At 53.6% G+C, this 23568-nt stretch overlaps 1 protein-coding gene across 1 annotated transcript; it reads left to right on the forward strand.

The window, feature by feature from the left end:
• Nucleotides 1-64: 64 nt before the first annotated feature.
• PCSK7 (proprotein convertase subtilisin/kexin type 7) lies at nucleotides 65-23558 on the forward strand. Its single transcript, XM_007117148.4, has 17 exons — nucleotides 65-115; nucleotides 1675-1796; nucleotides 2234-2716; nucleotides 3434-3568; nucleotides 4155-4320; nucleotides 5512-5602; nucleotides 6502-6556; nucleotides 7230-7368; nucleotides 8610-8710; nucleotides 11230-11397; nucleotides 11847-11954; nucleotides 12374-12476; nucleotides 19749-19905; nucleotides 20427-20521; nucleotides 21328-21421; nucleotides 21637-21754; nucleotides 22024-23558. The coding sequence occupies exons 3-17, from the start codon at nucleotides 2246-2248 to the stop codon at nucleotides 22384-22386; spliced, it is 2364 nt and encodes a 787-aa protein (XP_007117210.2). The 5' UTR covers nucleotides 65-115; nucleotides 1675-1796; nucleotides 2234-2245; the 3' UTR covers nucleotides 22387-23558.
• Nucleotides 23559-23568: the final 10 nt, after the last annotated feature.

The raw sequence follows: 23568 nt of genomic DNA on the forward strand, positions 1-23568 counted from the left end.
TCGCTGATTGGCTGCGGCGCCGGGCGGAAGTGATGCTACTGTCACTGGCTTTTCGGGCTCCCGGGAAGCCGCGAGTTTCCGCAAGGAGGCGGCAGCCGCAGCTGCGGCCAGGCGGGTGAGTTGAGAACTCGGTGGGGGCGGGGCATTGGAAGTCCGGGGGGCCTAGAACTGGGGGGCAGCCAGTGTCTGAGGATGAGGGAGCCGCACAGAGGGCGCCTTCAGTCCCGGGGTGGGGGAGCCCAGGGAGACGGGGCCACGGAGTCTTGGATCCAGGATAGTGTGGGTCCTCTGAGGAGAGGGGCACATTGCACGGGGCAGTCGAGGCCAGGGAGGGTGAAATCAATGAAACTGACCCCGGTACGCAGCCTGGTTTCTAGGAACAGGGTGTAGAGGCTGCGAGGAGGACAGTCTCTTGGGAGCAGAATCTTGGACTCTGGGCTGCCCGTATCATTCCTCTTCTCTCTTGGCACCTCAGAGCTGTAAAGACACGCCTAGCAGTTGGGTGAAGTTTGAGATCTACTTTCAGAGGGTATTTAAGGTTCCTTTCCCAGAAGCCTAGGGTGAGGCTGGGGTGGGGTTAAGGTACTACTCTGCCAGAGGGACTGGAGGATGTAGTGGTCAGGTTTCTCCTCTCTTCCGGAAATCTATGGGCTCTACTGAGATTGAAGGAGCCTGCCTAGTTGGGTCACTATCAGGCTATCTAACAAGATTTTTGTATGCACACTGGGAAGGACACCTGAATATCTCGGGACAGTCGAGGCTGCTGGAGGGCAGGGAAGAATTTGCCTGGGAACCTCAGAGGAAAAGAGAGAAGGAGATATGTAGATTTGAGGAGGGAAATGTTAGGTGGCGGAAGTCCCCTTCTCCCTTTCCAAAGAGACTTCGGTAAAATACCCAAGTTTCTGTAGTGTTTTGAGACTAATCCATTTGCGTATGTGTGTGGGTACTAAGCCCTACCTCAAGGTGACACCCCCTACACCCCACCCCCGTAGAGAGCAGATGCTTCTGAAGCCCAGCCACCAATAGGGACACACGTGTTCTGCCACCCATTCACCTGTCTCTGTCCCCACAGTTGCCCACCAGTTCTAATTTGGCCCTTCTGTCAAACCATGGGTGGCAGTCCCAGGTTTAGAGCTTGAGCCCTCACTTCTCAGCCGACTTGCTGAGCTATGACTAAGAGTAGCCCTTTAGTGCTGCTTTCCAATCACCCCTTCTCCCCAGGGTGTCCACTTGCCTCTTACGCCTGTTCAGTTTTGTTTGCATGCTCGGGTTTTCCCCATTTCACCCGCCTCCAGCCTACTCTTACTTCCCCTGGCATCCTTCACAGGTACAGAAATCGGGAAGTTAGCTACCACCCGGACTTCTAGGGAGCAGTACCACCTACTTTTTCAAGAGGGGTCTTTGCTAAGAGTTCAAGCCCTCTTCTAGGCATCTAGGAAAAAAAGAAAAGAGGATGGCCTGATGTTTAGGTCGAGAAGTACTGTTTCTGGGTTATGTACTGATCTGGCCTTACTGAACCAGTTCGTTCTAGTCTGTGACCTATTTGGGATTCCTGGAAATGATACTTAATCATTTGCAGTTTCTCTGGTCACGGGTCCTAGAGTCCATGGCCAGCCTCTGCTTGCTCCACTGGGTTTGGGAGGACAGCATTTCTTGTTTTCTTGGGGCCTACAGGTCTGCAGTCTGTGCCTGGAGTCACCACTGTTCACAGCGAAAGGGATGCCTTTTCTCCGTTTGCACAAAATGAGCGTGAGGTGGTTAGCCAGACCAGGAGCTCAGCCTCACTCAGGTTCCAGGTGGGAACGGGGCCCCACTGCGGGGAGTTAACCCTCAGGACAACGGGACCAGGACGTCAGCTGGGGAAGGATTTCTGTCCCCTCTAAAGAAGGGAGGAGGGTCTCTTCTAAAGAACGGTCATGGCTCTGCCAGGAATTTGCAGAAGTCCTATGACTTTTGAGCCCTTTCCATGGCAACAGTGGGAAAGAGCAGCACGGTGCCTGTTAGCAACTAGACATCCTGCTTGATTATCTAGTGATAATCATGCCACTGAGGGACCCACCGGCTTCGTGCTGGCCCACACTGCCCCTGGGGGCTTATCCCTGTTGGTCAGAGATAACTGTGAATAGCAGGAGAGGATCACATGTTTAATGATTTAAAAGGCACGGCTTAGGGATTTCCAGGTGTGCCATGTTATCGCGCTCTTACCTCTGATGTCCTTTCTCTTTGTCTGCAGCCTACTGCCCTGATGCCCAAGGGGAGGCCGAAAGTGCCACACTCAGATGCCCCCCTGGGCCCCAGGCCCACTTGCCTCTGCCTGGAGCTAGCCAGGCTCTTCCTACTGCTCCCCTGGGTGATGGGCCTGGTGGGGGCAGGTGGGCCTGGGGCCCAGGGTCCGGAGGGGCTGAGCTGGGCGGTGCGTGTGGACAGCCCAGAAGGCGAGAGGGAAGAACAGTCGCTGGAGCAGCGGGCAGACGCCCTGGCCCAGGCGGCAGGGCTGGTGAATGCAGGACGCATCGGGGAGCTCCAGGGGCACTACCTCTTGGTCCAGCCGGCAGGGCACCGGCAGGCCCCGCAGGTGGAGGCCATCCGGCAGCAGGTGGAGGCCGTGTTGGCCAGGCACGAAGCAGTGCGCTGGCACTCAGAGCAGAGGCTGCTCAAGCGGACCAAGCGCAGCGTCCACTTCAATGACCCCAAGTACCCGCAGCAGTGGCACCTGGTGAGTCCAGCCCTGCAGCTTCTGGCTTCAGATGGCTAGGCGGGGGGTACCCGGTGCTTTAGTGGGCTCTTGTCTGTGTTACTCTTCAGTGGCCCCCATCCTTTGCCTGAGGAGACAGTTCTGTGGGCTTCCACAGTGGGCTTCATCCTCGGGCTCCACCTTCCCTGCGCTCACATCCAGAGAGCCGGCGGACTGCAATGGCAGGGCGTGGGTGCTGGGACCAGACTGCCTGGGCCGCCTGCCACTGACTAGCATGTACCTTTGGGTGCACTGTTTAACCTCTCCATGCCTCAGTTTCCCTTTCTGTCAAATGGAGATTGTAATGGTTATGGTTATGGTTAAGTGAACTAATGTACTTGTGCCCACATGGGAAACACTTTACAAGAGTTAACTAGTAACATTATATTATACGGTGTTATATGATATGGCCTACGAATTATATTATCCAACCCTTGACCCTAGCCACCATCTCACCTTATTGCCCGTGAGTGATGCCAGGCTTTCCTGGAGACCTAGGCTGTGGCAGAGCTCTCACATGTCCCTCCTTAGCTCTGTCCCCACCTACCCTTATTGGTCTACAACCTCTCTCTGGCTCCTTGACGGTGGCCAAGAGTGCACAGGGGCTGCTCGCTGTAACTTGTCTCTCTATGGGCTATGCTGCGTGTCACTGGATTCCCAGGGCTCAGAGAATAGTGCCTGACCCTGTGTCTCCTGCAGAATAACCGGCGGAGCCCCGGCCGGGACATCAACGTGACGGGTGTATGGGAGCGCAATGTAACCGGGCAGGGGGTGACGGTGGTGGTCGTGGACGACGGTGTGGAGCACACCATCCAGGACATTGCACCCAACTATGTGAGTGGCACTGGAACGACCCGTCCCACCGCCGGGCCTTACCTGATTCTTGATGTTCCCTCAGGCCTGTCCCCTTTCTTAGAGGTCACTGGGCCAAATACAAGGGCCTGGAAGGTGGGGAAGGGTACTCCTTTTCCGCAGCCAGCCTTCCAGGCTGGTAGCTAAGACACAGGACGACGTGGCTCCAGCTCAGCAAGGGAGACACTTCCTGGTTCCTCTGCCGCCACTCCCGGCCCTGGGGAGTAAGGAGTGGCCCCTGCGGGCAGCTTCCCTCTCTGCACAGGTTCCTTAAAGCCTGACTTTTAGGTAGCCCCAAACCTCTTTTATCCCAGGCTTCCCACACCATGGAAGCGGCTCCTAGGCACATTTCTATAATGGCCAAGAGAGAAATTTTCCAAGATCTGCAGCACTTCTCAGTTTTGCCTCAAGGTGTCCTGTCCTCATATCTCACAGCGCTTGTGGTTTGCAGAGATGGGCCCACAGTGCTGGCTTAGAGCCCCCAAATCCTGTTCCCCTCTCTCCCTGAGCTCCAAGACTTGACAGCGAGTGACCACATGCCCCGCCCGTCCCCCCCGCCTTGTTTCAGAGCCCCGAGGGCAGCTACGACCTCAACTCTAACGACCCTGACCCCATGCCCCACCCGGATGTGGAGAATGGCAACCACCACGGCACGAGGTGTGCCGGAGAGATCGCTGCCGTGCCCAACAACAGCTTCTGTGCCGTGGGAGTGGCGTATGGGAGCCGCATAGCAGGTACCTCCAGTCCAGCCTCGGTACATTCCTCCTGTGACAGCTGTCCATCCCCTGTCACTCCGCCAGGAATTCCAACCCGACTTTATTTCACTCTCAACACACAACAGACAGCAAAGTTTAAGCTTATAAATAGGTGTCTGCAGGACATATCGGTTCATTGATTTTTTTTCAATGCGCTGTGTTTCCAACATGTTTTTAACAGTGAACCCCACTGTATAAAACAGCTGAAAGTATGAAATGCTCTGGATGGGAGATGGAGGCCCAAGCCCCACCTACTCAGACGCCTCTTCCCTTTTTCTGATCATGGTTATGCCCTGTCAATGCTCAGCTCATTGTGATGATAACTCCTTGTCCTCATCCATGCTGTATTTGTATTTTAATGGTTTACCAAGTGCCCCCTGGTCTGCCCTTCCTCCTTGAGCCCCGTGTGTCTGTGGAGGCCCCTCTCCCTTCTCCCAGCTCTCCAGTGCCCCGCCCTTCTGATGGTCACCGTCCGCTCTCCATCCTTTCAGGAGAGCGGAGCAGCCCTGGCCCTCACTGGGGTGGTACTACGGCTCCTCTGCCTCTCGGTCTTTGTCCATCGAGGCAGAAGGTGAAGGGGATGGAGGGGGACACGCTGTCCGCGTGATTCCTCATAAATGCCTGGGACCTGCATTTCCGAGGTTGGCATAGATTGGCTGTGTTCCTCTTACACTCCAGCAGAGGTCAGCAGCCCTCTCTGTGCATGGGGCTACAGAGGGAGCCAGAAACCTTCAGGGCCCAAGTCCCTTCTGAAAGCTCCATTCTGCCCTATGTGGTCACCAGGATGTGACCCACCCCATTTTATTGGGTGAGATTAGGCATCCATGAGAGGAGTAATGCTAATGAGTACCATCTATTGAATACCCTCTGTGTGTCAAGCACCACTGCAGTGTTTTACATGATTAAGGATGCACATAAGAAGGGGACCTTGGATTCCCTACCTTCTGGGCTCTGCATCTTCCCACCGGACCCCAGGATCCTTAAAGTCTAAGATTTAGCATTATGTTAAAAAATATTTCTGGACAGGTACATGCACATGGTATAAAAATTCAAAAGATCCAAGAGCACCTAGAGGGAAAAGTAAGGCTCCACGGGGGGGCCCCCCAGCACCCAGCTCTCCGTCTAGGGGACCAGCATTATTGAGGAGCCGGTGTGGCCTTCACCGCCTAGGTATCCGGGTACTGGATGGACCCCTGACAGACAGCATGGAGGCTGTGGCGTTCAACAAGCACTATCAGATCAATGACATCTACAGTTGCAGGTGAGGCAGAGCCAGGAACAAGGTGAGGGGGCCAGAGGCTCGGGTACTGGGCGAATCCTCCAACCAAAGAACAGCAGGATGGGCTGACTCAGGCAGGTCCCAGCAGGGCTCTCCCCACTGGGCTCAGCCTGTAAGTCCACTGCCCTCATTTCTCCAGACCCCCAGCGTCTCAGTCTTAAGCCCCATGTCACCCCAGTAATCAGGTTGCCACACGAGGAGTGCTCCATCCTGCCTCGTGTTTATCAAACTCAGAAGGCTCTGGAAGAAACTGGGCATTCCTTTCCAACCACAGCGGAGCTGGACACCCAGCACCAGGCCCCGTCACACCACCCCCCAGAAACACACCAGCAGCTCCAGGTTACGGTTATGGTGGGGAGGGGTTGTTTAATAAGGAGGAGCTGAGATTGGGCTGTCCCCCCAGCATTGATGTCACCTGCTCTTCCCCAACCAGTGTCTCCTGTAAATGCATGGCATTATCCACATGGACATTTCCTTTCAGAGAAAGAATGGAGGACTCCTCAGACCCGAGAGCTTTCACAGATACTTCCTTCGCTGGTGCTCTGCCATCAAGCCTAGCGTTAGATCCCTAGGTCCCATTCGTCTCTACCACTCTGTACTCCCCGGGGACCTGAGAAAGGGTTTTTAGGGTCAGGTTAAAGTAGTCCTAAACTGGGAAAGTTTCCAAGGACAAGAAGAACTTCAGCACATACTTCTGTTTTCCACTTTGGAGTGAGGGCTGGACCTTTGACCCCTATGTCCTTTCATCGTGGGAGTCCGGAGCTGGAGCCCTTGGGAGGGGAGGAAGGGCCCAGGCGGAGGGATGGCCAGCTGAGGCTGGGGGGCCTGGGTGGGCAGCCACAGCCTGGCTCTGGCTCTTCCCACTGGGTATCTCTCAACAGCTGGGGACCAGATGACGATGGAAAGACGGTGGATGGTCCCCATCAGCTTGGGAAGGTAACTGGGGACCGCGCGGAGACTTTGGAGACCAAGGACCCCTCTTCATTTCCGTTCCTGGAACTGCTGCCACCCCACCCCTATTTGCAGGGCCAGACCTACCATGTAGCCCGGGCACCTCCATTGGGAAGAGTGCTCCTGACCTGGGGTTGGGGGAGTGTGGAGGACGTTCTTTTTTTTTTTTTTTTTTTTTTTTTGTTGTTTTGCGGGCCTCCCTCTGTTGTGGCCTCTCCCGTTGCGGAGCACAGGCTAGGCTCAGCGGCCATGGCTCACGGGCCCAGCCGCTCCGCGGCATGTGGGATCCTCCCAGACCGGGGCGCGAACCCGGTTCCCCTGCATCGACAGGCGGGCGCGCAACCACTGCGCCACCAGGGAAGCCCTGAGGACGTTCTTAGAGAGAAATGGAGCAGTGCTTTGAGATTGTTTCGCTCTGGTTGTGTGCTTGGCTCCCCATTTCTGGCCCTACCCTCTCTGATAAGCACAGCCCGTCCGCCATACAGCTGTTCCACTAACAGCCTTTTCCCCTTGAGTCCATTTTTAAATCTCTTTCTCCCATGTCCAGTCCCCTTGGCTTTTTTTCTTTTCCTTCTAGAAGGGGAGGGAAGAGTGAGCGGCATGGAGGTTGGGGTCTTCCTATGAACTCCTCAACTGACCTGGACGTTTTGCTCCTCAGGCCGCCTTGCAACACGGGGTGATCGCTGGCCGCCAGGGCTTTGGGAGCATCTTCGTGGTAGCCAGTGGCAATGGGGGCCAGCACAACGACAACTGCAACTATGATGGCTACGCCAACTCCATCTATACAGTCACCATAGGTAGTGGCCTGGTGGCCCCGAGTGTGCATGTGTGTTCACGCCTGTGTGTGTGAGAGAGAGAGACACTCAGTGGTGAGGGGACCGTGTATCTGGGTGTGTGTGTGTGTCATTCAGTGGTGAGGGGACCGTGTATCTGGGTGTGTGGTGTGTGTGTCACTCAGTGGTGAGGGAACCATGTATCCGTGTATGTGTGTGTGTCACTCAGTGGTGAGGGGACCGTGTATCTGGGTGTGTGTGTGTGTCATTCAGTGGTGAGGGAACCATGTATCCGTATATGTGTGTGTGTCACTCAGTGGTGAGGGGACCATGTATCCGGGTGTGTGTGTGTGTCACTCAGTGGTGAGGGAACCATGTATCCGTGTATGTGTGTGTGTCACTCAGTGGTGAGGGGACCGTGTATCCGGGTGTGTGTGTCTGTCACTCAGTGGTGAGGGGACCGTGTATCCGGGTGTGTGTGTGTGTCACTCACTGGTGAGGGGACCGTGTATCCGGGTGTGTGTGTGTGTCACTGAGTGGTGAGGGGACCGTGTACGTGGGTGTGCCCCCAGCTTCCATGTGTCTGTCTAAAAGTGTATGCATGATCTTCTCTTCAGGCTCTGATAGTTAGGAGGGACTAGCCCTGCTCTCAGAGGATGTCAGGACTTCCTTAGAAGTCATACCCCGGAGCACTTTCCACCCATCATCTGGGATACCAGGCCCACCCCCCGCCTCCACTCCCCACAGCTGCTTAGGCCTCTGCTTTGGCCTCTCTTCCACGGGTCCCTTCCCTCCTGCTTGAAGCCTTCCCTGGACCCCAAATGCCCTTTACCTGTGCTCCCTCCCATAGCATTTACCATCCCGGTTGTTTTTATTTACTTACCCGACCTCCTCCCTGACTATGGGCTCCTTGAGATCGGGTCTGTGCCCTTCTCCCATGGCCCCCATGCCTCACACAGTGTGCGACTTACAGTAGGTGATTGATAAATGTTGAGGAAAATGCACGTGCGAATGGATGAGTAGGTATTGAGGTGGAATGCCCCCCATTTTCACCCTGGAGCCTGTTGAAAGAATGGTCTTAGGGCGCAGAATACCCTCTGCCATTTGAGGCTGCCTGTCCTGGTGAGGAGTGTGGGTACTTGAAGGACTTGGACCACTGAGATCATTTTTTAAACTCAGGACAACCCCCCGGGTGATAACTCAGAGATGACTCTGATGTTTTCAGGCCCTTATCTCTGCTCCCATTTCCCCTACTCTGTCCCCAGGTGCTGTGGACGAGGAGGGACGGATGCCTTTCTACGCAGAGGAGTGTGCCTCCATGCTGGCGGTCACCTTCAGCGGTGGGGACAAGATGCTCCGGAGCATCGTAAGTGCCCCCCGCCGGGCCCTCCACTCCCTGCCCCGGGCCCTCGGGTTCCTCTACCCTAGCAGATCTGTGTCCCTAAGGGTCTGCCCCTGTTGGAAGAATGGAGCTGAGGACTCTAAATATATCTCTGTAAAGGGTTTTTATCTTTAAAAATTTAACTTACAAATATGCATGTTATCATAGGAATCACTCTATCACATTGATTAAGTATCACATTGATTGAAATGTCTTCCTTTGGTAGAATATGGGCTTTGGCTAAATTTCTGTGGCCTTTATAAAAAAAGGATCATCATTCCACTGCTATGCAGCCCTTATGTAAATACTGTGAGCTCTGTTCCTGTTCATCCTTGGGAGTAAAGCTAGTGGTTGTCGGCACTGAATGGGCGGGAAAAGGAGTCAGGAATGTCTCAGTCAGCCCGAGAGACAGCTTTTTCCTTGGAGCTGGAACTGGAGCCACAGCAAACAAGAGGTCGGAGCAAGGGAGTGGGGTTTCTCAAGCTGTGGGAACCTGTGAAAGAATTCAGGGTCCAGTGCCTACACCCAGCTGGCTGAGCTCCATCCTGTCATCCTAGAACTCCCTGCCTGTCCCCAATGCCCCTAACAGAGTGATACGGGGACAAGGGGCTCTCGGGCAGAGCTGGGCTACAGCCAGGTAGTGTCACATTTCTCCAGTGGCTCCGGGTTGGGAGCGCTCTCCAGGGCCATTGGGAATTAGGCTGCTTCCTCTGGGTCAGATTCACTTTCCCAGATTGAAATTCTGTTTTGCCACTAAATGACTTCTGGTCAGCACAGTGTTTTAAGGCTCGGGGCCCAGTGACCCCAGCCCCTTTCCCCACCCCGGGAGAAGAGAAAAGGGAGCTGACTAAAGTAAGTGGGCAGGAGGCTTCGCTCAGCAGGCGGGGGTCTGGGTGCAGAGGGCACCGCCCATGCCCACCCCAGGCCAGGCTGGGTTGGGAGGAAGAGCAGGAACATACTGGCAGAACTCTCGGGAACCCGCTCGACCCGGCCCCAGCGAGGGACCGTGAAGGCTGGCGAGCATAATGGTTCCTCTTACCGTGCGCTACCTGCCTTCCTCCTCTTGACGCAGCTCCGCATCTCACCCCCACCCCTACCGCGTTCCATCTGAGCTACAATTTGTCCGGAAATGAAAAGAGAGTTTGTTTAGCCAGGCTCCCATCTTTGGGACGCTCTTGCCTTGCAAACCAGTTGCCAGTTTCTGTTCAATGACCAGCTTGGTGGGGCTGCCTTCCTGAGGGCAGGCACAGAGGTACAGGCTGCCCACCGTCTTGCTGCCCGGAGCCCTTCCCGGCCCTTTCCAGTGGCTGCCCGGGGCTCCCGTGGCCACAGGCAAGTTCACGGGCCTCACAGCTACACACTAGACTGTCACTGTGAGGCTGCTTCCGTAACAGGAAAAAATCAATCTGCTCCCTGGCACAGACCAGGCTTTCCATCCTCACTGAGACTTCCACTTGGAGAGTTTTTGCCTCCTCTTCTGTGCGCACGATGTCTGAGTGAAAATGACATCTCTTGGCAGCTGCTGTAACAGCTGGAAGGTGAGCAGTGAGTACAGTGGAGAAAGGGCAGCTCTTGGGAGAAGTTAGCACCTTGGTATCTGACCCAGGAGAGAAGTTTGGAAGAAGATTTTCTGGTCTTAGCGTGGGCACCGCGTGCCAGATCTGGAGGGCCACAGCCTGGAGCAGATTTAGGCAGGGCCCCCGTCTGCTAAACCCTCTGTGGCTCCAGGGTGGATTAGAGCATGAAAAGAACTGGATGCCAGGCAGATGCCGTGTCTCCCTGACCCCCGCTCTCACCTCCCGCCTCAGGACCACAGGTGGAGAAGGGGGGACTCGTGGAAACCACCCGAGGCACCAGGCCCAGAGCAGGGAGGCAGCTCGGCCTGTGGATTGCCCCGGGCCAGGGTGGGCAGGGGGTGTAGATGCTACACCCATGCTGAGCCCACGCGTGGGCAAGGGGACAGCTTCCTCTCCCTGGGAACACACTCCGTTTGTTCGCACTGATGTCACTCCAGGCCCTGTCGCTGAGCTGCCAAGTTGGATTTCCTCGACTGGTGCCGTCACTGTTGTCCCCGCTCCAGCTGGGGCCCAGGAGCTCCCGGCCACTTCCTCTGTCTCCAAGGGCTGCGGGGGCTGGAGGGGCGGGGCTGGGGGTGGGCAGAGGATTTGGGAAGGGGTCACCAGAGGAGCAGGAATCAGGAAACCATCCTCTCCACGTGAGGCCTCTCCCCTCTCTCCAGCTCCTTTCCGCCCCCTCCCCCGCCGTAACCAGACCCGCAGAGTAACTCTTTAATTCTTCTCAGCTCTCCAGAGATTCTCTTGTTAGGCGAAGAAGGAGGAAGAATCTCCTTCTTCCGGACTTGCTGGACCTGCTAGACATTCAGCTCTCGCAACGGAAGGGCCCCCAGAGGCTCGCGCTGAGGCCCAGCCCCGCACCCCTCCCTCCACAGCACCTGGGAACTCAGTCCCTAACCCAGTCCCCGTCCTCTCCATTCCGCTTCCCAGGTGACCACAGACTGGGACCTTCAGAAGGGCACAGGCTGCACCGAGGGCCACACGGGGACCTCAGCCGCGGCCCCTCTGGCAGCCGGCATGATAGCCCTGATGCTGCAGGTGCGGCCCTGCCTCACGTGGCGTGACATCCAGCACATCATCGTCTTCACAGCCACCCAGGTGAGATCCTCACAGTTGGACAAATGGCCTGGTCCAGCCCACCTCAGACTTTCGGTCCCAAGGACTTGGAGGTTTCAGGAGGCTTCAGATTCTAAGTGTCCCAAGCGTTAGGTGCCAAATCCCATCCAGAGTTGCATGTGCACGGAACAAGGGTGGGGACCCCATCAAGACCACAGACCTAAATTCACTCGCACCTGTTCTGCTGCTTGCCTTTTACCTGCAAAGGAGAGCTCCGGCTGAGCTCCTGACTCTGGAGCCTGTGGCTCCTGGCTTCCTCTCTAGAAACAGGCCATTGAGCTGGTGACATTACAGGCCTTTGCCCTTTTGTCCCAGCTTTCCTTGAATCCATCCCGAGCAGCCTTGGTGGGAGAGTCTGGACCGGATCAGCTAGCAGGGCAAGCAGGGAAACTTAAAATCCGAGAGACTAACCAGGACCCCTGTCCTCTCAGTATGAGGATCGCCATGCGGATTGGATCACCAACGAGGCCGGCTTTAGCCACAGCCACCAGCACGGATTCGGCCTGCTCAATGCTTGGAGACTTGTGAACGCAGCCAAGGTGAACAGGTGTCCTGTGTGGAATGGCGAAGGAGGTGGGGAGGATGCCTGAGAGAGTGCCTGGCACATCGTAGGTGTTTAATAAATGTTCGTTCATCTGAGACCCATTTTACAAGTGAAGAAGCAGGCTCAACAGTATAATTAAAGTTTCTAAACTATCGGTGGAGAGTAAATGGGACCTGAGTATCGTTTGGAACCCTTGGGGCGCTCTGCTCCTCATCTGCCGTCCTGGACGCAGCATTTCCTTTGCTTTGGTGCCATAGGGAGCAGTGCAGGTGGTCTGCCGGAGACTCAGGAGCGAAAGAAGGTGGTGAGGAAGGGAGAAATAAAAACAGCAGTGCCCTAGGGGTCAAGTAGATGAGAGCGGGTGTGTGGGGTCCATCTTGTTTGTTCATTCGCCATCCCCTCTTCCTTTCATAGATCTGGACATCTGTCCCTTACTTAGCTTCCTATGTCAGCCCCGTGTTGGAAGAGAACAAGGCTATCCCGCTGTCCGCCCGCCCCCTGGAGGTCCTGTGGAATGGTAAGCAGTCAGCAGAAAGGGGGTTAATCGTGGGCCTGAGGTTTGGGGCGGGGTGATGGAGAAGCTAAACTCATCCTCCCTGCTGGATCCTACCCCCTTCCTTTAGGAGCTGAGCTCCAGCCAAACCTGTGGAGTTTTCTTTGACCATTTTAGGACATGTTGCTGCTTCTGAGTTGGCTGGCCCCCCTGCTGCTTAAACGAGACCTTTCTCCTGAGTTACTGGTGGTGGAAAGGAGCTGCCGAGCAAGCGATTAGGAAGGCTGGTGGGAGGGCTGGGACTGGGACCTGGGAGACAAGGCAGGAGTTGAAAGACGTTCCTTTGACTTCCATGCTAGGAACTTGCCAGACGATTCTCTGCAACCCGGTGGTCTTTGGATGGAGTGAAGGAGTTGAGAATGTCTTCCTTTGATTCTCAGGCTTGTCTAATACAGAGAGAGTCAGCTAGGGCCTGTATGGGGGGACAGAGGGGTCCCCAGAGGGCTCCCTGGACTTTGGTCGCCCTCGCTTTGCCCACGCGTCCATCACACCCGGGGCCACTAGGACTATCCGAAGGGCTGAGGGCCGTGTGTTGTCAGAGATGTCGTCCTACGTTGAGCACAGAGGTTGAACCCCTTCCCAGAGAAGAGGGCAGGTGGATTGGGATGCTTGAGCAAGAGGATCTTCTGTCTGCAGATTTCCCAGACTTCCCACTGGGGAGTTTTCCCTACCTCCAGTTCCTTGGGGATTTTTTTCCTTAAGGATTTTTGACAGGCAGAGTTATTCACTGATGTTTGTGAAGATTGGAGCATGTCATGCTTTGTACCCAAATGGAACTTTGTTTTCGCATTTCCCATCCTCCTAGGAAGTGTTCAGACCAGAACAATGGCAAAAGGAGGAATGGCCAAAGATGGGAGCATGGAGGGGAGGGTGGAGACGGCATCCCTGGGGCGGAGGTTTCACTGGGAATAGTCCCGTCGTCTCTCTCCCTAACCATGTCCAGCACTTGCCCAGTTTCCCCTCTACGTGGAAGGAAATCCATGGGCCCAGTTCATTGCATTTTCCGTAAAAGGAATGCTATCTTGGAAAGGGCATAAAGCATCGGCCAAGGCAGAGAAGTGCAGGAACATTCCCAGGAATGCAGTTCAATAGGAACCTCGGGGCTTTGCACTTGCTTGTCTTGGGGACAGTATGTCTTTTAACTTTTACCTCCCATCCAAGGCTGCTAACCGGCAGTCGCATGCATCAAATGAGGGGGTCGGCTTAAGGTCCTTCCCAGCTTCATCACCTTCTGCTTCCCACTAACCAGCGATGTTCCCCGGCATGGCTAACAGATTTCCCTCAGTATAGAGGCATCTGGCACCTGCTTGTTTGTCACTAGGAAGCAAGAGAAAGAAGGACAGGTTGTCCTGGGCAGAGGAGAGTGGGAGGTGGGATAGTGGGGAGAGAAGGATGGAGAGAAGGGAGGTGAAGACTCAGCGAGTTTCGCTAATGGAGCCCTTCGTTGGTTTGGAGGGCCGCAAGCGGACTGCTGATCTTCAAGGTCAGCAAAGGTGTCTTCCCCTCTGTTGTGACTCCATGCACCCCTGAGCAGACAGAACTGAAGGTCCACGCTTGTGGGCGTGCTTGGAGGCTGCAGAAAGTCCAGTTCACATAGAGCTGAGCAACTTAGTCCCAGGCAGTTAGTAAACCTCTTTCCCTACAGCCAAGCAACAGTCTTTCCCACCAAGACCTGGGCGAGTCAGTGTCCAAGGGCTGGAAGGTGAACTTTTTTGTAAGGTAGAAGGAACTGAACATCCCTGAGATGGAAAAGGGGTGCAGTCCCACTAAGACTCTGGAGCAGTGGTGTCCAAGAGAACTTTCTACAATGATGAAAATGTTCTCTGTCTGTGCTGTGCAATTCATGTGAGGCTACTGAAGATTTAAAATGTGGCTCTTGTGGCTGAGGAACTAAATTTGTGTGTTATTGTAATTGAATTTAAATAGCCACATGTGGCTGGTGGCCACCTTCGTGGGCAGGGCAGCTCTAGAGCAAGACAGGAGGAGAATGTAGGGGGAAGGGGATTGGAGGCCCTCGGTTCCTTTAGCTCTGACTCTGGGTCTGAAATCTCTACCAGAGGGTGGGAGGGAGGGCAGGGTTTGGGAGGAGTATCCAAAACACAAGGGAGCCTGTGTGTATTTACAGAAGATTCCTGAACACCACTTTTGCAATTACCCTTTTATCCTTGTTTGCAGCCCGAGTGCTGGCTCCCCCTCTGGCCATGCTTGAGTCCTATTCCTTCCTGGCTCTGAATCTTCCTCTCCTGCCCAGTCTTTCTCTCCCCACAGATTCCTCCTTCTGCCTTCAAACACCCTCCGAGCATCTGTTAGGAAACACTTTTAAGTCCCTGCCCGCCTCCAACCAGTAACCTTTTCAAATGAATTAACCAAAGCAATTGCTTGCCTTTATCACACCCTCTCCACCACTGAAGACGTACTCCATCACTCACAGCGCCCCTCTCCTGCTCAGACCCAGGGGCCAGCTCACAGCCCATCCTTCTCAGCCCTCTTGTTCTCTGACCGGACTAACGGGACCTGTGTGGCAGCCTCCCTCCTCCTTCGGCTGCAGTGACCTCCTTTGCCCCATGGCCCTCTTCTGGCCTCTCTGCCCAAGGAACTTGGTTTTTCTGTTCGCTCTCCTCACCGCTCCCAACCCATGAGTGCCTTCTACGACTCATTCCATGTTCTTGACCCTCCCTCTACGTTTTCTCCCTCGACGGCACAGCTGTGTTTATGGCTTCAGCTGCCACCTCTCCACAAATGATTCCTAGATCAACATCTCTTTTTCTGATCCCTAACCAGTGAGAGAGGTAGAGATTTTTCCAGCTTCCACAAGATTATGGGCAAATAAATCCCTGGGATCTTCGGGGTGGGGTGGGGCGGGGAGAGGGTGGTTGAAAAAGACCCCAGCTTGCCAAAGGCAAAATAATATGATGATCATCATCAACTAAGATTTGAGTGCTTTTTTAGGTGCCAAGCACTGGCTTAAGGATTAACTCATTCAATTCTAACAAAATAATTCTCGTGTTGCCACATGGCTGGCCACCCAAGTCCATGTTAACACTCTCCTTCAACTATGCCAGGAATATTTTCCTCCATCTTTCTATTCCTAAATCGCTGCGTGCTGTTGGATATCCCATCAATACATTACGTTTAAAATGTACAGCATCTTGGATTTCATTATCGCTTATCGAAAGCCAGCTTGCTTTCCAAGTTTCTCTCATTTCTGTCTGTGCCATCACCATTCCCTAGGCTCCCAAACTTGAAACTCGGGAGTTTTCAATCTCAGTGTGTCCCTTGCCTCTCCCCAGGTCTTCCCCTAGCCCTCGCAACTTTGTCTTTCATTTATTTCTCTGAAATGTCTCTTGATTGATTGACTCATTCATTCTACAAGTATGTGAGACCTACGTCATCCCAGGCACTGTACTAAGTTCTAGGGATTCAGAGATAAGACACGATTCCTGCCCTCAGAGAGCTGCTTCCAGTCTGGTAGGGAAGACAGTCCTTCCTGCAGGTAGAGCGCAGTGTTACAAGCACTGCAGTGGAGATGGCGCAGGTGCCTCTTGCCACCAGGGAAGACACAGGAGGGTTCTCAAAGCAACTGAGATTGACCCGAGTCCCACCAGGTAAGCTAGCCGGGGGAGGAGGTGAGGAAAGGGACATCCAGGCAGCAGGGGCAACACGTGCAGAGTCGACGGTATCTTCAGGGAGCGCAAGTCATGTGGTGTGGCTGGAGCGTGGCTCCTGACTGGCAGAGGAAAACTGGAGACTCAGGTGGTAGGGCCACATGGAACTGTGTCTGCCGTGGTAAGGAGTTTGGCCTTTATCTTGAAGTTTGTGGGGAGCCTTTGAGGTCAATTATCACCAATTGATGTTAGCAGTAAGGGAGAAGGAGAGCAGTCAGAGAGATTCCCGAGGCTTCACCTTTTAGAGACACATGGGAAATCTTCACTAATGAAAGGATATGATGCCTGGCGATTCTGTCAAAAGAATCTGGGGAGGGGAAGAAGTGGGGATCATCGACGAAATGAGATTGGCCATATATTGGTAGTTATTGAAGTGAGGTATTGAGAACATCTGTTCTCTCCATTTATATAGGTCTGAAACTTTCTGTAGTAAAAACTTATATATAAAGGTGTACGTATATACGTACACCTATATATATAAAGATTTCTAAATATTTAGCTGGAGTCATTGATTAGATGGTGGTGCCATCACAGGAGATTAAGAACCCAGGAAGAAGAAGAGGTTTGGGCAAGGACTCTGGAGTGTGAAGAACTGAGGAAGAGAATTTGGGCTCTGCTGTGTTTGAGGCGTCTATGCAATATCTAAACGTTGTATTCAGAAAGCAGTTGAATAAATAAGTTTGAAGGTCTAGACTGGAGGTAATGGTTTGGGAGTCACCCGCATAAAAATGGAAGAGAAAGGTCTGGGAAAGAAAGAGATCACTAGGGTTGGGGGTAGACAAGGATAAAAGAGGACCTAGGACACAGGCTGACATTAAAGGAGTGCACAGAGGAAAGGGGCCTCAGAAGAAAACTGAGAAGAGATGCCTGAGGTTGGAAAAAAAACAGGAGGATGGTGTCACTGGAATCTAGGGTAGTTCTGATGGGAGCGGGCAAGCGGGCAAGGACTGAGGGCGTCCCTGGCTTATCAAGGAGGCCGTTGGTGACCTTAAGAAGAATACTATGGGACTTCCCTGGCGGTCCAGTGGTTAGGACTCCGTGCTTCCACTGCCAAGAGTACTTTGTTTCAGTCTATTCATGGGGGCAAAAGCTAGACTGCTTTTGGTGGGTTGAACAATTCGTGGGGACAGAAGAAGATTCCTAGTTAGAGACGGTGAATTGAACACGTGCTTTTATCTCTGCTTACTCCCAAAACCTCACCAAAGTGAGAATAAAGGAATAAAAGTGGTATAAGCCCAAGGACAAAGAGAATGAGAGACGAGACCACAGCAAAGGAGAGATTGCAGCACATTTCTGGAAGACGGAAAACGAGTGGAGAAGTGGGCAGGGCTGAGAAAGTTGCAAACCAAATACCTGTAAGGGTGAGCCTAGGCAACAAGCTGGTTCATGCCTCAGAATCCCCAAAGGCTCAGGACTCGGAGGCCCCATGCACTGCAGAAGACAGAGATGAGGTGTGAGAGTAAAACGAGAGATCAATTAAAAGGTAGACTCCCAGGTGTCTTCTCCCATCCTTAGCAGGCTTATGCAGGCAGGAGTTGGGAAGTTTATTCTCCATAGCCCGGGGCCCCAAGTACAGCAGAAAATAAGAGGCAGGGAGTGTACCTTAAAATGATAAACCATGAACTATGACGGGGACACGTTACAGATAAAGAAACTAATTCTCATAGCTAGTAAATGGCAGCGCTGGGATTTGAACCCGGGCTGGGTGGCTCCAGAGCCCATGCCATTAGCACCAGCAGGCACAAGAGTTGAGAAAGGGTTTATTTCACCGGCAGTGAAAGCACGGAGTCCTAACCACTGAACGACCAGGGAATTCCCCGCTCTTTCTTCTTTGATCAGTTATCCACGCTCACATCGGCTTACCCTTCGAATCAAGCATTTTAGCTGGGCTTCCTGTCACCTGTTAACTCTGTCCTTGCTCGGTAATCTCTAATAGCTCTCAGTTGCTTGTTTAAAATAAAAATTTTAAAGCCCTTCCCATGCTAGGTCCCCTGCCCATACTTTCATATACTTTCATATTCTCTCTGAGCTTCTTCATCTGTGAAATGGGGGTGCTGCTCTCTGCTTTGCCTGTCGGCATGAATTAATGAAAGGAAAGTTGCCTTGGAAAGAATCATTTTTCATTGCAGCCTAATTTTTTTTTTTTTTTTTGCGGTACGCGGGCCTCTCACTGTTGTGGCCTCTCCCGCCGCGGAGCACAGGCTCCGGACGCGCAGGCCCAGCGGCCACGGCTCACGGGCCCAGCCGCTCCGCGGCACGCGGGATCCTCCCAGACCGGGGCGCGAACCCGGTTCCCCTGCATCGGCAGGCGGACGCGCAACCACCGCGCCACCAGGGAAGCCCCAGCCTAATTTCTTAATATTCCCCAAGTGAGTCTTCTACTTCAGTAGTTTGGTGGGGGTTTTTTGTTTGTTTGTTTTGGGTTTTTTTGACTTTTTATTTTGAAATAATTGTAGATTTACAGGAGGTTGCAAAGAAATGTTCAGGGAAGTCCTGTGCACCCTTCTCCTGATGTTAAACGTCCTAATTCTAGGACAATAGCAAAACCAAGAAAATGATATTGGTCTAATCCAGAGCACTTACTCAGATTTCACCAGTTAGACTCATATTTCTGTGTGTGAGTGTGTGTGTGTGTGTGTGTGTGTGTGTGTGTGTTTTTTTCCCGATATTTCTGTGTGTGAGTGTGTGTGTGTGTGTGTGTGTGTGTGTGTGTAATTTTACCACGTGTATAGCCTTGTGTAATCACCACCACAGCCAATATCCAGAACCATTGCATCCCAAGACTCCTCAGTGTCACCCCTTATGGCCACACCCATCCCCTCTGCACCATCCCTAGCACCTGGCAACCACTAATCTGTTCTCCATCACTGCAGTTATGTTATTCATGAATATTATGTAAATGAAATCACACACTGTGTATCCCTTTGATGTTGGCTTTTTTTCATTCAGCACAATTTCCTTGAAATGTATTCACTTCAGTAGTTTTTTTTTTAATTTGTATTTCCTTCAGTATGAAACTTGTTCATGTCCACCTCTGCCTTTCTACATGCCATTTCCCCTTCTAGAATACCCTCTACCAACACTCTCCACCAATCGTATTCACTTCCTCCCTCAGAGTGTGTCTCACGGCTGCGTGCCTAAACCCACCTGACTCATCTCTGTTCTAGCATCAGTTATGTAGACCGCGTACCATATCATTTTCCACTTGCACATAGAAGGCAGAGACCATGTCCAACTTTTCTTTATATTCCCAGCAACTAGCACAGTGCCTGAAATGTAGGAGGTACTCAGTAAATTATTTTTGGGGTGAATGAATGTCGGAAATTGCTCCGTTTGATTCTTCCATTGTGTCTTGGGTATGTGTTGTCCTCCCAACTGGACTCTAAACTAGATTGTAAACTTGAAGGCAGCAACTGCATTCCATTTACTAGTGTACACGAGGTTCAGTCAGGGTTGCCAAAGATATTTGTATGTGTCTTCCATGAGGATGTTCCTTTGTCTGTTGGGGTGACGTGAGGGCGTAAGTGTTTGTGGGGCTGGTTTCCCAGCTGCCCAGCCTGACTTCCCACAGTCAGCAGGATGGACCTGGAGATGTCGGGGCTGAAGACCCTGGAGCACGTGGCCGTGACAGTCTCCATCGCTCATCCACGACGTGGCAGCTTGGAACTGAAGCTGTTTTGCCCCAGTGGCATGATGTCTCTTATCGGCACCCCCCGCAGCTTGGACTCGTACGTACACGTGCCCTCACCTGAGCTCTGTCTGCGACAAGGGCCTTTTCCAGGAAAAGATATGGGAGGAGTGGACACTGGCACTGTCCTAAGCTACCGTGGCACTGGCTTTATTACCTGCTTTGTTCAAGTGCTTACAATGTGCTCGGCACTGCACTTGAAGTATAGTTTCTTTAATCCTAGTAAGGATGATGCAGCGTAGACTTTGTAACCCTTTACAAATGAGGAAACAAGTCACAGAGCTAGTTAAGTGCCTGAGAGAATGACAGTAAGCCTAGACCTATGGGACTCCCAAGCCCGTGTTCTCCCCACGTTTGCTTTTTCCACTACACTGTGTTGACACAGGTCCCTCAGCCCCTGAGATCCCAGGGGCAAGGGCCAGCTCTTGAGGACCCCTCATGGCACCCTCCCAATGGCTGTAGCTCAGACAACAACTACTGCTACAGTAAGAAAATGCTTTTGGGCAAAGGGGTCAGTTCCCTGCTCCATGCCTTCCTCTGTCTCCTCTGTTCTTGCCCCAGAGACCCCAACGGCTTCAATGATTGGACCTTCTCCACTGTGCGTTGCTGGGGGGAAAGAGCGAAAGGGACCTACAGACTCGTCATCAGGGATGTAGGTAAGCCTGCCTGCCCCCAACCAGGGCCCTGCCTTTCGTGATTGTCCTCTGGTCCCTCTGGATCTCAGAGTCCCCACAGAAATTGTCCCAGGTGGAATACATAGGGTTGCCATCAGACCAAGAGGGTAGATGCCAAGACGTATGCCCATTCCAAAAAAACGGGCATTGATACCTAGAATTGTTCATTTATACTACCTCTCATATTCCTTGGAGAAGTGACTGATCCATTTTTCCTCAGGATAGCAACAAAAATTCCTTGTTGAAACCACATTTCAAGTTCTTTCACATATAACCGTCCTCCGGCCAGCCCTGGTAGGCAGGTAAGGGCTGGACTAATTTTCACCATTTTTTGTTTTTTAATAACTGAGGCCCACCCAGAGGTTTGAAGTGACTTGTCTGAGGTCACACAGTATCTCAGTGAGGACTGGAAATTGAACCCAACCCTCCCAACTTCCAGCCAAGTTAGGTGTTCATCACCAGACTGGTGGTTTTCAAACCTTCCTTTAATTTAGCAGGACTTTTTTTTTTTTTTCCCCCAAGAAAAATCCCAGCTGAAACCCCAAAATATGAAAGAGGCAAAACTTCTCCACTTGGGAGTGCCACCTTTCACCTCCGCCTTTCCACTCCTAAGGGCACCCCGAGAGGCACGTCTGCAGTACCCTGGGGTCAATGGGACACAGTTAGACAACTACTGTGGCTGCTCATGTGGTCTGCGTCCCTCTGGGCGGCGGGGTGGGCAGGGCCTCTGCTGTCGGTGTGGCCGACAGCGGGGTGTGGCTCACGGACCTCCCTGCTTGCGGCTCTAGGAGATGAGACGTCCCAGGCCGGCATCCTCCGGCAATGGCAGCTGACCCTATATGGCTCTGTGTGGAGTCCAGTAGACATCAGGGACAGACAAAGGTAGGTGTAGACACATGTGTCAGAGGGGGGGGGACTCACGGGGGTAGGGGGAAGGCCACTTAGGGAGTGCCACCTCCCTGGGAATCCACAGCGTGGCCCTCCCCTGTTTGCTATGAGGCTTCCCTCTGTCTGGCTGTGAGGTGGGAGGATGGGCGAGGCAGGCGGTAGAGGAACCAAGCTGAGTAGGGCATCCTCGTCTCCTTTCTTCTCCACAGGTTATTAGAAAGTGCCATGAGTGGGAAATACCTACACGATGGCTTCACGCTGCCCTGCCCTCCCGGGCTGAAAATCCCAGAGGAAGATGGTTATACCATCACCCCTAACACCCTCAAGGTACGAGACGGCCAAAACCCAAGCTGCAGGCAGGCAGGAATGTCCTGAGGGATGTAGTCCTTGGTGGGAGACTCAAGGTGACTTGGGGAGTGAGGGGTTGGGAAGGCCTAGGTCCCCACTCTACAGGCTAACTCTCCAGGGCATTCCTTGTGTGGGGGGAACAGGGGGAGTGGTTTGGGGTGGGAGAGGCAGCCCCTAGGAAGAGAGAGGGTTTCTGAGCTCATCGTTCTGGGAAACCACCCTTACACAGGTGTTTGACTTTCCCCCAGACCCTGGTGCTGATAGGCTGTTTCGCCGTCTTCTGGACCATTTACTACATGCTGGAAGTATACTTGAGCCAGAGGAATGTGGCCTCTCACCCAGTTTGTAGGAGTGGACCCTGCCACCGGCCCCAGCGAAGCCGAACAGCCAAGGAGGAGGGGACAGAACTGGAATCAGTGCCCCTTTGCAGCAGCCAGGATCCAGGTGGAGTGGGGATGGCGGGCGAGGGCCCTCCCACCACCTCCGGGCTCCACACCCCAGACCTGCTGGATCAAGGGGACTGGAGCCTATCCCAGAGCAGGAGTGCCCTGGGCTGCCCTCAGCACCTGCCCCCAGACCTGCTGCAGGGGAAGGAGGCGCAGATTTGCTGACCTCGGGCCTGACAGCCAACGTGGGAGAGGCTCTAACTTCCTAAGACTGGGGAAGCTTGGAAAGCTGCTCCGCAGTCCTGGGAGCTCTGGGGAGAAGGCAGCCCCGATGCTTCCACCTGGGACCAGAGGCCTAAAGAGCACCCTCTGGCTAAAGACCACACTCAGGGAGGGCAAGGGCCTTCAGAAGGTACAAGCGGAGCCGGATTACAGCCTCGCAACAGCCATGGAACCTTCCTCCAACCCAACGGGAGTTTTTGGTGAGAAGGTCTCGGACAAGGGATTGGGGCCCCTGCTGGGCAGGCCTCCATCCTCGTTTCTCCAGGGCAGGCCAGTGGTGTTGGTCACGGGGACCCTCACCCACACATGGCCAGAAGAGCATCTCAGCAGAAACGTCACTGGGGTCACTTGGGAAGAGGGCTTAGGGGTGGAGGCTGGGAAGAGCCCCGGATATGCCTGTCCTTTTAATGACCCAGGGGCCAGAAACAGCAGACTTTTCCTCTCTCCCCCTCACCTTCCAGCCTAAGCCTTGGACTTTGGCCGTATGGGCATGGCAGTCAACCCTCAGCTCAGCACACATGCCCTGGAAGCAGCTGCCTCCATTAGCCCTGATCAGAAGCCAACCTTGAACACACCCCTGACCCCTTCCCCGTCACGCCCACCCTTCATCCTGAAGGATCGGTACGACCAGGGCTAGGGCACATCCTGGGGGAGTCTGCGGCAGGACTGGGACAGGTGTCGGATCAGTCACTGCCCCTCCAGCCCTGCAACCACCCGTCTTCCTCTGCAAAGTGCTCAGGGAAATGGCCTTGCCTGCCGGAGGCCAGCCATCTGCCTGGCGGGCTGCGACTCTTCCTCCCATTCTTGGCCTCCTCTCCTCTTCTGAGCTAGTTGGTCGATTTGAATTTTTTTTTTTTTTTAACGCTTAAGATTTGGTTTTCTCTTCTCACAGCAACATTTTGTTGAATTTTTTCTGCACAGCTTTTCCAAAATAAAAACCTTCCTCACAGTTCTGCCCCTTCCCATCTCCTTTCTGCCGCCTCCCCAAGGCTAATGCAGGTCTCCAAGTTGCCCCTCTTTCCCTTCAGTCCCGAGGTTCACTCTCCTCTTCCAGCCCCTGAAATCCTGGAACTCGAGGGGTCCTTCAGAGGATGGCAGCCAGGAACACACGTAAACCCGAGCTGC

The sequence above is a fragment of the Physeter macrocephalus genome, chromosome 16 (genome assembly GCF_002837175.3).
Source record: "Physeter macrocephalus isolate SW-GA chromosome 16, ASM283717v5, whole genome shotgun sequence".
In the NCBI taxonomy this organism is placed as follows: Eukaryota; Metazoa; Chordata; class Mammalia; order Artiodactyla; family Physeteridae; genus Physeter; species Physeter macrocephalus.

Bases quoted from the DNA above. Each gene is read 5' to 3' on its own strand.
- PCSK7 (XM_007117148.4), top strand. From the start codon at position 2,246: ATGCCCAAGGGGAGGCCGAAAGTGCCACACTCAGATGCCCCCCTGGGC. The intron at 21,422-21,636 runs GTAGGTGTAGAC...TCTTCTCCACAG, and splicing joins GACATCAGGGACAGACAAAG to GTTATTAGAAAGTGCCATGA. The intron at 21,755-22,023 runs GTACGAGACGGC...ACTTTCCCCCAG, and splicing joins TCACCCCTAACACCCTCAAG to ACCCTGGTGCTGATAGGCTG.